This window comes from Fundulus heteroclitus, chromosome 5, assembly GCF_011125445.2.
Source record: "Fundulus heteroclitus isolate FHET01 chromosome 5, MU-UCD_Fhet_4.1, whole genome shotgun sequence".
Taxonomy (NCBI): Eukaryota; Metazoa; Chordata; class Actinopteri; order Cyprinodontiformes; family Fundulidae; genus Fundulus; species Fundulus heteroclitus.
Genome location: NC_046365.1, coordinates 35,831,736 through 35,845,302, shown reverse-complemented (window position 1 = coordinate 35,845,302; position 13,567 = coordinate 35,831,736). Strand labels below are relative to the sequence as shown.

The window sequence follows — 13,567 nt, the reverse complement described above, 5'->3', positions numbered from 1 at the left end:
TGCCGCGCGCGCGTTTCAGGAGGAGGCGTGAACGCGCAGGCAGGAATCTCTGTGGGGGGAGGTCGAGCGAGGCAGGGAGGATACTGGAGAGAGAGAGAGCGAGGAGGGGGGGATAATTACTGAAAGCTTATATTATTATTTAGATTTCTTTTCTTCTACTAAATAAAAGTGGATTCCGGTAGAGGACGAAAACACAAGGGCTTCAGTCTCATGCCTGGGATCTGAAATAAAAAAAAGCTAATAAGGAACTGGTAATTGCAGTCTTTTTGATATATTATATATACATTATGAAAGGAAGGTCTTCAAATAAATAAATAAATAAACTTGAGGTGAAAGGAAAATCATTTAATTGATTAAATTAAATGTATTATTGGGTTTATTTGATAGGGACAGATAGACAACACAAGCTAAGAAAGCCATCTGCATCGTGGCGTGCATCGTGGTGCTTAAAACGTGATAAACCGTCGATGGACTGTCTTAAAAACAGTACATTTAGAGGAAATAGAATAGTCAAAGAAAAAAGATAGTGATAATGTTTCCTTTCCGCAAACCCTCTTTTGCTCAAAGTCCAGATGTACTGGATTTTGAAACTCACTCAGTTTGTAACCAGATTCAACATAAAAAAAGAATAAATAATAATAACAACAAATGTCAAAAACAGATTCCTGTTTAATATGTTTCACTGACATGTTTTAGTCTGTGCGGTGTAGTCGTCATCTGAGGCTGTTCTGGTATCTGCTGTAGCCCTGCAGTTTGTGTCCACTGCCACCTAGTGGTTTGAGTGCAAGTCCGTCGAGAAATTTGAAAATCAGTTTAAAAATGTTGAAATTCATAAAAAAAAATAAAAAAAATAAAATAAAATAAAAAACACTTAACTAAAATCTGTGATTAAATACGATTGGCTGACTGATCTGTAATTTGTTGTTTGAAAGTTTCAGCATCCCCATTCCCTTTATTGAATCTATTTATTTTTTAGTTAGTAATTTTTAAATAGTGTGGAACGCCAGAGAGATTAGTGTGTATTCTTCAAAACTTTTGGCTTCCATGTGACTTCATGCTGGTCTCTAATTGGTTACTTAAAGATTCTCATCTGGATGCTGCTCTCTGACTGCAGCCCCCTCCCCCATTTTTTTTATTTTTATCACGAACAGTCACTGGTTAGGAACACAGCAAAGCCAACAAACATGGCTTTGGTTGGCTAGGCAACATAAAAGCTGATTATGCAGGATTACATAAGATCAATTTTGTCTGATGGTATCTTACTCAGACATTCCTCCTTCACTCTTTATGAACCCATTTGAAGATTTAGTCATACATAATTAATAAAAAAAATAAAAAAAATATTTCAATAAACTATTTTCTGACAAACTCATTTATTTAACAATGACTCAAAAGACCCAGAACCAGGCCATACTGGAGCAGGAATATGTTCCAATCCACAATATAGAACTGAAGAAATGCAAATTAACAGGATATATAGTAGAATTAGTGACAATAGTCTAGAGTTAAATCAGATTGAAAAATAGAACGGTCAAAAATGTGAAATCTTCAGGTGGTATATAAGCTGTATTGAACATCAAAGCTTATTTCTTTCCTCTACAGGCTAAATAACCAAAAAATTCCTTTTAAGTTTTGACTAACTTTACAAACGGCCCCTCATATACCACAACCACTATAAAACAGAGGAGGGGGTGAGGATGGAGGGATGCTGCAGAAGTCCCATTATATCAAAGTTCAAATGGGTCACCTGGTACCACCTTCTTGTTGGAGGCATTTTTCATTTCAGGCATGAAAATGGGTCAGGGGCGAAAAGGTGAGGATTAAACCCCTCCAGGGGTCTGAGGGCATGCATCCCCAGAAGAAAATGTACCATTTAATTTAAAAGCACCAATCTAGAGCACTTTGATAGAATAATCAAGCAAAGATACAGGACAGTAGGGATGGGTATCTTTCACATTTAAACAGATACAATGACACCCATTTTCTTTTCTATACTGTAAAAACACTAATTTTGATTAAACATTTAAACTTGTTTGGATCTAGAAATAAACCCTAATGAACTTCAATACACTGACTGAATTCACAGCACATAAAAGGACAGTTAGAGGCACACATTGAAGCTGTGTGAATAAAATTCAGGGTATCGTTTTAGTGCAACCATTTCAAAATATTTTATTCAGCTTTTTAAGTCAGTGTGGGATACATTTGCAATGAGGGACAGAGGCACTCTTTGCTCCAACTACAGAAGAGTTTCACAAGGCAGCATTTCAGTCAGGTGTTTAGGGCCACTGCTCATTAGCAAGGCACTTTTGTTTGCCACAGTTTGATTACCCTTTTCAACCAGTTAAAAGGCAGTGGTTTTACATTTTAATTTAGACTATGTTACTATAGCTACTTTTCAGTTTTTGCATTGAATGGTAAGATTAAAAATTTTGACTACACAGTTGGAGTTCAAATTCGTTGAATTGTCACAATAGGCCCAGCATTCACACCAATTTTGTACCTTCCAGACTGACATTACTGCTTTGCTAGAAGCAGCACGTCCCGTGACATGAGTCAGCATTTTATGGGCCACCAGGTTAAACTTTTAGATGCATTGCTGTCTAGCACATTTAAAATCAAAATCAGCCTAAGTATTTTGATTATTAAAAAGGACTCATTTATAAACTTGTTAGATATGACCCTTCAGTCATATCAAGCATACACCATAGCTTTAAAGTTTGATTGCTGCAGTTTTCAGGGCATGGAAAACTGCCTACAGGTCAGGTGGAATAGCTGAAATATAATTCTCAGGCACCATTTGCATGCAGACTGGAAAATTTCAGATTTTAAGTTTGTTAAAGATCCAATGCAAATGGTCTAAAATAATCTGCCTCACCCTTACAGACTGAAGATGCTACCAGAGGTGGAGCCACATGCACCTCGAGTTTTTTGGGAGAAATCTGCAAAGTCATTGCTGGGCTTGTTGAACAAGGCTTCAGAGGAAGAGTCTTCAGTTTAAGATAACTGATCCAGACAGGCATCCAACTTTAAGGTTTTTATTTAGTATTCATAGCTGAACAGCAGCAAACATTTTGAAAAGTGCATAAAGGTAAACAATCTGAAAAGTTGAAGCAGTTACAAGATAGCAAATCAACTCAACCCCCAAGATCATTTTATCCAGACAGTTCTGTACTAGCCTGTAAAATCTGTGCTCATTTGACACATTTTAATCTAGAACCATTTTCACAAAGTGCCAACAGGTGGAACAAAATCTTCTAAAGAAAGTCAGGAAAAAGTTTTAGCCTCAACTCAAACATCAGAACAGACTATAAAACTAAGGTTAAATGTGAGTGGAGCCATTTAGAACAATGCCCAGTCTTTGTAAACCACAGCAACTGAAGGCATGCAGACACAGGGAAAGCTTTCCACTGCATTTCACTCATTTGGCACAAAAGGTGTTAAAGCAGTTTTTAGTTTGACAGATGAATACACTGAAACTATAACGACATGCACAGGTGATTTTACAACCTTTACAGAGTGGTATTCATGAATCACTTCCAATAAGTGATTAACATTAAAGTAAAGTTAACAGTTTGTGCTAATGCTAAACAGTTGAGAAGATGAGTGCCTACAGATGTAGGTGCACAGACCACTTTGGGATGTAAATGCTCTGGAACAATGTGGCTTACAATTTAGTCACATGAAAATTTAAGACTGACAGAGAGCCACAGCGGAGAAACGAACTTCGTCTTGCTCTCGTTCCATGAACCCACGGCACACTTTGGCTGCATCCTGCAGAAAACAAGTCATTCAGAAATTATGACGTGAATTGAAACAAAGCTTTTCAGACAGTTGAGCACAACTAATCAGAATAAGTAAACCAGAGAAACTTTAAACATTTAATGCCATAGAGTTTCCCATTGCAAACAAATTGGGTAAACATTTGTGTTGCTAAAGTCTCCTAAATTTAGAGTTTTTCTGGCTTTACTGAGACTCAATAAATTACTTTCTTATAAGCAGAGGTGGGTAAATCTGACTACAGGAAGTAAAATGCTGCCCAATTTTCCTTAATCTTGTTCACTTAACCAGGCATTTTAAGCCAGCAGCCTTAAGCCCTTGAAGGCCAGTGTCCTGCTACCTTTAGTCAGGTGCCTTACACACCTGAAGCAAATGGCTACACTAACTTGCTAATTGCATATTGTAGTCAGGTGTGTTGAGACAGACATCAGCCCTTGAGAACTGGAGTTTGAGACCACCGTTTAAACATTAGCTATGCAGTGGCGCTTGTTCCAATTTATACTGCCTTTACTTACTGAACCTAGATTACCCACCTGTTTAATATTTGGCTTTTTTTTAATCCAGGCTACCTTTAAAAGCCTTTTAGTGGTATTTAAATGCACTTTTTTTTTTTTTTTTAAAAGGCAAATTCAGGAAACAGTTAATTGAATTTTATACTTTAAGACCATGATTTAAAACAGGACTTTGTTTTATTCATTTCATATATAAATTACAAGTGTGGCTGACCACTAAAAGGAGTTTTGCTTACATCGATAAAGGACTCGTCTTTGGTTGCTCCATGGTTCACTGGTCCATTCATCTTCCCGTCTTTGGTGACAGAAACAGGAGAGTTAGGAAACCACAATGTGAAAAAACTAGACATTAATGTCAAAACAAGATGGTGCTTACCAAACTCATACAGTTGGCCATTCACATTGGCAAAGGCAATAAAGTGGAAGTTTACTTTTTCAGCTTCAGGCTGCATAGATAAAAAAACATTAGACATTCAGGTTTACACCAATATTGCAGAAGACTTATTCCTGACCTGCCAGTTATTATGGCAGGGTAAGGGTTTGTTTTAAACCATGGTTCATAAGAATCAGTTGAATAGCCACAGCTTCTTACCCGACATTGTCCCTCCTTTGCAACCTCATTGTGAGCATCACAGATTGCCTGGATGAAAATATTTCAGTTTAATAAACTACAAAATAAAAATGTGGACTTAGTAAAACCAGAGTACAAGTTAAGAGGTTAACAGTCTATAGTGCCCTCAAGTGGCAAAACCACAACCAGAAGATAATTACAGATTTAAGATTCTCTTCTGGACACTGAGGTTTCATTTCATGACTCAGTCATGAAATTTGAAAAGGTTGGAACACTAATGAAACATTTTAATTTCTCTTTAGCCTTTATGTTCATTACCTTGTTGCCCTCCAGATGTTTGGCCCGATCATCTGGAGACATGCTTGCTGTCTCATCTATAAAGGTCTTCAGAACTGAGCCGCTGTCTAAACGAGAGAGTTTGTCAAGTCAGCAAAGCTGTCAACTAAAGCTCAGTCATCCAAACTAAAATGGCAATTTTCTAATCTACAGTTAAGCAGATGTCAGTTTCTCCAGCAGGAATATTTCATCTGTTTACAACCACATTAGGTGCAGATGATCTACAGACTGAGCCTGGGAAAAACCGCTTTACCCCATTCTCATGAAGTGTCTGAGGGCCAATGACTTGGTGCCAGGTTGTTTACGGCGATCAAGACTGAACTTGTAATAGCAGCACACCAAGTATGAAAAGAAATTTGGGCCCATGTCTTTTTTAAAGCAGATTACCTTTAAGACTAACGTGCTAATAGGTAAGGTTTACTTTGAGGCTATCGTTAAAACATTTCTCCACTAATCTGCTTTTGTTGTTGCACTCACCAAAAGTCATTTTGGCCTTGTTGTTGGCCACAGCATGGACCAGGGCAATTGTGCCACAGGAATTTGAGGCCGTCTGCTTCAGGAAATAAACGTCAGAGCCTCCTGAAATCTTGTCTGCCTGCTGAGTTCTGAAAGAGTCATGCTGCCATGCAGAGATACAGAATCCATCAGTATCATCTACCCCACAATCTGCAGCCATTTCCGCTTACCAAGATAGCGGGAAACGATCAATGATGCCTACCAGTATGCATAGACTGATTGCAAGAAAAGGAACAAGTTATTTATCTTGACAGTCATTTCACGTTTGCCGAAGTATTCAGTGGGTTTTAATAAATAAAAATTTTACAGTCTGCTGACCTGTATTCCAGAAGACAGAATTACAGTTTTCCACCCATTGCTCTTAAGTCCAGGTTACTGCATTCACATTTTACAAGTTAGAGTACCCAAAATGTTCAGTCTCAACTTTCAAAATGACATTAAACCTGTTGCATTTACATTTTCTGAGTTATTTTTAAAGTGATCCACTAAAAAAGCTGTATGGCAGACAAACCATGCACAAGGTGGTTAGACCACAGCAGGTCTTTTGCTACCTTTTGTCTGTACAGAGAGCTGTATCCAAACATTTTTACAAGATGAGTGGAAGGAAAAAAGTTGTAAATGATGCTCAAAAAATGTTCACTACCACCTTGATTGTAAAGCAAAGTAAAGTCCAGAGTCAAGGAGAGCTCTTAAGGCACGGCCTGCAGCTAAACTGCTTCATATGGCCTACAACTGCTGCATTGCTCGTTTTAAATAACTTGAAAAATCACAAGGGTCTAGCCTGGCCTTAGAAAAAAAAAAAATTAAAAAAAATGGCTATCAGACCTCACTTTTCTAGAGTCCTCTTCAAATGAGAAAAGTTTTGGTTTAATTTAGAAACCGAAACTCAGAAGGAAGAGTGGCACAGAAGCTAAGCTGCTTGGGGTCCTGCTGGATGTCTGCCTCAGCAGTACCACAGTACACTGATATTTTACATTAAATTCTTCAGTGATGGGGTGTCATATCCCAACTTTAACAACTGAATTTCATTTCGGCATTAGCCTTAACGTCAAAATGACCAGCCAAATTGATGGAAATTCGTTGCAGTTTAATGAATCCAAGTTAAACGTTTTCAAGTTACGTTCGTTATACTCAGGGTTGAAGATTGGCCTTTAACTGCATACAGATCAATGTAGACACACAAGACCGCATCTGCTGATTCATTTCCTTACCGTCAGCCTCCTCCCTGCATCCCAGAGCCACCACCACACCTTGGGCTGCAGGATTTCCTTCAGTTTCTAACCTCTCCACCAAACCATCCCACCCCAGACGCCATGAATTACCTGTTGAGTCAGGGGGAAGAGCAGCATGAGGGCGCAGCACGGCTTCGGGACGGCGGTTAGCTGCTCCCCCTCCAGACCCAAAATGTCCACGAAGCGCCAGCCTCCGCTCACTCCGAGCTTGCTCATGATCTGAAACACGAAAAACTCCTGAATTAAAAGAACTTCTCAACTGGAAGGCAATAAATAAATAAAAAAAAGAAAGAAACGCAGACAGAGGCGACTGAAAGATGCTAGGTCGTGGTCCAGACCACACCCTACATACAGCCCAGACAGGAAGGATGCTATCGCCCCATAAAAATCTGATACAGGCTTTTCCTATTCGTTGTTAAACGTATTTATTAAATATGGCACCACATAAGGCGATTCACGGTTTATTTCTCCGTCGAAGACCTGTGGGCAGTCTCAGTTTAACTATAACGGTCCTTACAGAGCGGGTGCTGTAAAACTTACCTGACGGTTGCATTATAACGGTTATCAACTGTCGCAATTAACGACTCTAATGTCTGATACTCACTTTGTTCAGCATCTGAAACGAGATTTAAAAAATATATAAAAACATTAAATTTCATTTTCTTACTGCACAAACGTTGAAGTACTTGACAAGTAGCTGTATTTTCCCCTACCTCGGGGTTGATTTCCATCGCAGTCCACTCCATTTTTAGAAACGTTTGGCAGTGACTCAGCAGTTACACCGTCTGGATCCTTAAACGAACTCTGATAATAACGATGTCAGTTGGAGCGGACTGTGCGCCCGCGTTTTATTTCACTGGACCATACCATTTATCAGCACCCAGGGGGGGGAGGGGGGTTCAGAATAAAGTAACCGTTTGTGTGCAAACTAAAAGGAAAATATGAGTTCTATTTAAAGACCAGTCTTTCTTTGCTACATCGATAAAAAACAATGACACACAAAATACAAACCTTGCTGTTCTGTGAAATAATTACTTGAATGTTAGAACTCACCACTTTACACAAGACCATAGTGGTTGAAGCGGCATTTCTGGAAACAAAGGTGTGACGTATTGATCGCTAGCAGAGACGTGCTTCATATTAGGAGGATATCTATCTATCTATCTATCTATCTATCTATCTATCTATCTATCTATCTATCTATCTATCTATCTATCTATCTATCTATCTATCTATCTATCTATCTATCTATCTATCTATCTATCTATCTATCTATCTATCTATCTATCTATCTATCTATTTATCTATCTATCTATATGCATTTTCTTTTATTAAAATGTAGGTGTCAATGCACCTTGAGAAATAGATTTAGGACAAGAGAAAGAAAATCTTAGTATAGATTTTTTTATATACATCAAAACATTAAGTTTGTTAGTTAGTTTTGTTTTGATTTCATTTTCACATTAAAAACATATATATATATATATATATATATATATATATATATATATATATATATATATATATATATATATATATATATATATATATATATATAAGATAAATAACCAGCAGAGAGAAATTAATGGCCAGTTTGATCATATGCTGACACCCTCAACCTTTTTGGCAAAACCTTTCTGATCTTGTTTTTATTAGGGTTTATTGTTGACATATTGCTGAATTTGTAGAGTCCTTTGGGTGCAGTGAAAGCACCCAAAAGTGCTTTCAAGTAATACTAATACTAATACTACTACTACTCCTACTACTACTACTACTACTACTACTACTACTAATAATAATAATAATAATAATAATAATAATAATAATAATATAATAATAATAATAATTATTATTATTATTATTGTGTGTTTTCAACATCGTGATTAGTCAAGAAAATTCAGTTTGTTTATTTTATATTTTCTTGTTCATCTGTAGTTGTATTGGAATCAGTGAGCAAAACACTTTTAAAATTCCTAGAAGAAACAGTGACTCCAGTTGCTGCATAAGATAGATTCAGTAGATTCAGGTGTCAGTTCAGGAATATGAAAAAACTAAGCTGTTTCGCTTTGGCCATCATTTAGTTTCTTTATTTATAATATGACAATAAATTACAATTGAATGTAAATTACTCTTATCAGTTTTTGGCAAAAATGAAAAAATGGCCTCAGGAATCAATATTGCCATCATGTCACAGTAATAAAACTTTGGTGAGACAACGGCTCACAATTTACATTTTTATAGAAAAAATTTATATTACTATTAATTGATTTATTTTACCTTTCATTGGTGGTTTCATGTGGACATTACCCAACTATGTTGGTTGGTAAAGTAAGTGAGTACTGTCTTTTAAGCTTATATAATGTTTTTATTTATTTATTAATTTTTTTGCTGCTTTTTCTTTCATCCCACAACTGTGAGACCAAGCTGTTTTTGTGTAGTTTTTCCACAAAAGCAAGTCTTTCTAACAGATAGCGTATAGTAACAGGCTGACCGTATGGGCCAAAGTCATGCAGCACTAAGATAAAAGTGAATGAACTTCTCTTAAAATTAAAATGACACAGCTTATACAAAAAGACCGGACATGGTGTCACACATTTGGAAGGAAAGAGCTTTAAGACAAAAAAGATTTCAGAAAGTAGCATCGCAAGAAACATCTCAGCTTCATAATTCTTGTTCAACATGTCTGTCTGCAATCGTCTTTAATGAGTCAGCCACTCTTTTTCTCTGGATCCTCCTTACTCTGTCCATTAGATGGCGCTGTAACCAAGGATGAACCAAGGATGTAGTTTTTTGTTCTTTTAACTTGTTTTTTGCACAATATAAAAGCACATAGGGCTTTCCCAACATGTCTATAATTGTAATTCTTATTTTATTTCTTATTTTTCTAAGAAAAAGCAATTGCATGGTGGCTGTGTGTTTATTTAACTTCACATATTTTCCTGTCAGATGTCAACTATACTGGACTGTTTATTTATAGCCTTTGTGTCCATGTTGTTGTTCTTTTTAATTTCATACATGACCAACAACCAAACAAAGCAAAGAATATATAGATTACTCAATAAATATATAATTCGACTATACTTGGTTTCTTAAAAGATGAATTTGAAAGTGCTAGAAACCTGGACGTCACTGCAAGGAATCGATAAATTGACATTGTTTTGATTGTTTACTGAATATAAATGTATTCCTAAAGGAACAAATACAAATGTTAAAACTTTAGAGGGAAGTTGCTGCCTGGTGGACCATATTTCGCTGGATAACTTCCTCTTCAACTAATGGGGAAACTAATAAAGAAATTCTGTTTAATGAGTGATAAGAGTTGAAAATGGATGTTCACAGACGCTCTTCATCCAATCTAACTGAGCTTGAGCCGTTTACCCAAGAGAAAAAATGGTGACAAATTCTGTGTCTAGATGTGGAAAGCTGGAAGTAATTGGAGGTAAAGGAGGTGATTCGATAAAGTACTTGACACACTTTTCACACTTTTAATAATAATAATGATAATAATATAAAAACACATATTTTGTGCTGGTCAATCACTTCAAAGGGGCTGAACAGTGTTGAATTTGGTAGCACTGTTGTTTTGCAGCACTGTTGAGTTTGCATCCCAGCCTGGGGTCTTTCTCAATACAGTTAGCAAGTCCTCCATGCGTTGGTTCTCTCTGGGTACTCTGCCATCCTCCTACAATTCATAAAAATGACTTTTAGGTTAATTGGTCTGTCTGTCTTAGGGTCTAAGTGTATGTACATGGTTGTTTGGTGCCCTTGGAATTAACCAGTAATGTGTCAAAGGTATACCACAGCTCACCTCCAATGACTGCCGGAGATAGGCACCAGCAACCCTGTAAGGATACGGGGCTACAGATATCATATTGGACAACAATAAAAACACACTTCCCCCTCAGGTAAGTGCCAATCTGTCCGTCTTTTTTTGCTTTTTGTTTTGTTTTATTTTCATGTTTTACCATAATGAAATTCTGGTGAGACACCGGCTCAGAATGCACATAGATTATATGTAACACATAGCCACAACAAGACATTGTTTTGAACATTTTTTTGGATTGCACCAAAAAACACTTCCTGAGAAGCTTAAAGTCTGCATTCGATAAAAGTTTGAGTCAAAAAGAGTGTGATGTTACTGGGAAGTTAAAAATGTGCAAATAGCCATTATTAAAAATGTAAATGCTCAAAATGAAATGATGCTCGAGACGAAAAGACCGGTAGCTGTTAGTTTATAGGGTTATGTAAAATACTGACCAATTTAATTAAATCTTCAAGTTACAGAACTGTGCAGTTTACATAGATGTTCAAACAAACATTACCTGAGAAGCTAAAGTGTGCAAACAGACATTATCATGTGTAAATAATTCTCGTCGGATCAAGGCCCTGTGGAACCAGTAGTATGTTTGTCACACCTAACAGACCACAGATAAGGCTGGTGGTTTAGCCTTCACAGCTTTGGGACAGAAGCAGTAGTTAAGTCTATACGTTTTTAATGTAATGTTCCTGCATGTTTTACCTGATGGAAGAGGGACAAACAGCGCCAGCCAGGGTGGGTGGGATCTGTGGAAACGCGTCTGGCCCGTTTCTGGACTCGTGCAGGCTGCAGCATAAAGTCCAGATCCTGTAGACATCCTCCCACAATCCCCAGTGTTGACATCACCAGCCGCGAAATGGTGACTTATCAGCATGAGGATTTTCAACATGCCAGCCGGCGAGGCACCAGAAGGAAAACATTGTTTCCCCGAACAATGCCAATCAACATGGTTTGATTCCATGGTGATATTTGTTATTGTCTCTTCTCATGACAGCTCCTATATTCTGTTTGGTTTTGACCTTAATATCATGTTGAACCTGAAGCTTTGTGTGAACTTTATTTTAATAGAGAATACAACAATTGTTTCTGGAGCAGGGGCCTGGTGGTTAGGGCTTTTGCGTCCTGGGATGGATGGAAGTTCCCTAGTTCAAATCCCACAGACTGACCTTCTGGGTCCCTGAGCCCTCAGCCCTAGAATGCTCCCCAGGTGCTGCACAGTGGTAGCCCACTGCTCCCTGAGGGATCGATTAAATGCAGAGAACATGTTTCATAAGAATGTGCAAGGTTGCAATCACAAATATTATTATTATTTTAAAAACATAACCTGCAGCACTACCCCCTGGTGTCTTTTGAGTAACATTGTGTTATGCTTCTGTGAATGTTTTCTGTCCGTCTTCCTATCTAATGATATTTAAAACTAATACATATTTAAAGACCTTGTATGGATCAAGTGTCCATGTCTAAGCTGCATCCTTCTCTTTCAGGTCTGGTTTTATGCCTGGCAGCAAACTACAACAACCCATAAAGCTCTGGTTTCCGTTTCATGAATTTTGCAGCACACAAGTAGATCCGGCAATATGAAACCATTTTTTTTTTGTTATTTATAATCCAGTGTATGGGGCCCTGGCAGGATATGTGACAAGGAAAATACAAGTGCATGTGTAGGACTTTTAAAAACAAACAAAGGTGGAGCCTTTAAAAAAAATGTCAGACCTAATATTTATCAGGTGGTGAGGAAAAACATCTCCAGGCTAAATGGATCTTAATGTTACTTCAACAGTCTGCTCCATGAATGAACCGCTGTCTGGCTGTATGTCAGTCCTACCACCCTTAATTAGGTTTTAGAGACAAAATTGTGTTTTCAACTAGTTTTTTTTTCTGACAAAGCACCCTTTACTGCAGCTTCACCAGGTTGATGTTTACATGCCTGTGGCGCTATATTGAGGACACTTCTACTCGAGCTTCCTTTATGAAAGGTGTAAAATAATATAAAACTAAAAAGGAAGTGTGTCATTTCTCATATGCATTGTATAAAAGGAATGGGTCTCAAATTCTAGTCATCAAGGGCAGGATCCTGCAACTTTGGTATTTGTATCTGATAAAACTCACCTGTATAAAGTAACTGGGTCATTATCAGGACTATGAAGAACTTGCATGCAAGCTGAGGAGACTATTCAATCATTTGACTGAGATATGCCAGACCAAGGACACATCTCAAAGTTGCAGGACACCGACCACGAGGACTGAAATTTAAAGGAGGAAAAAGGTTATTATGATCTGTTTTTGTTCTGCAGGGTTTCTGAATGTCTTTCAGTTATTTCTTTGGACTTTCCTTCCTTTTCATTTATCTTCAATCCAGTTCCTGACCATTTTCAGAGGAATGTTTCGATCTGTTTGCTAAGCATCTTATCTCCCACCTGTGAATCATCAATCAAAAAGAGTATGATATGGTTGCAAACCAACCAACACATGCCTTGTGACAGAAAATGAACACTTCAAATCACACAAAACGCAACATACCCACAGGGATGCATGGGGTTGGCAGCTTTATGCTTTAGGTATGTTTTTCTTTGGCACAGACAGGCAAGGGTTGATCAAAATATATATGGAGCTAAATATGTTGCAATCTTAGATGAAAATCTACGAGAGGCTTTAAAAGACTTGAGACTAGAGCTGGGGTGTACTTTCTAACAGCACAACCCTAAACATTGAGCCAGAACTACTGAGTGGGTTAGTTAAAGGCATATTAATCTAACTCATCTTTGTTCAATTTCAATTCAACTCAGTTCAGTTTTATTTATAT

General features: G+C 37.5%; 1 protein-coding gene across 1 annotated transcript; it reads right to left on the bottom strand.

Annotated features, from left to right (window-relative positions):
• Positions 1–3,022: 3,022 nt before the first annotated feature.
• Positions 3,023–7,794, bottom strand: uchl1 (ubiquitin carboxyl-terminal esterase L1 (ubiquitin thiolesterase)). The gene is made up of 9 exons (XM_012869933.3): positions 7,661–7,794; positions 7,552–7,563; positions 7,038–7,166; positions 5,677–5,818; positions 5,182–5,267; positions 4,885–4,932; positions 4,669–4,738; positions 4,529–4,587; positions 3,023–3,774 (listed from the first exon to the last, which is right to left on the bottom strand). The coding sequence occupies exons 1-9, from the start codon at positions 7,691–7,693 to the stop codon at positions 3,691–3,693; spliced, it is 663 nt and encodes a 220-aa protein (XP_012725387.2). The 5' UTR covers positions 7,694–7,794; the 3' UTR covers positions 3,023–3,690.
• Between the last annotated feature and the right edge of the window lie 5,773 nt (positions 7,795–13,567).

Coding starts and splice junctions, on each gene's coding strand:
- uchl1 (XM_012869933.3), bottom strand. CDS start 7,693: ATGGAGTGGACTGCGATGGAAATCAACCCCGAG. Junction 5,268..5,676: donor CAAGGCCAAAATGACTTTTG/GTGAGTGCAACA, acceptor TCTCTCGTTTAG/ACAGCGGCTCAGTTCTGAAG. Junction 4,588..4,668: donor TGGCCAACTGTATGAGTTTG/GTAAGCACCATC, acceptor CTGTCACCAAAG/ACGGGAAGATGAATGGACCA.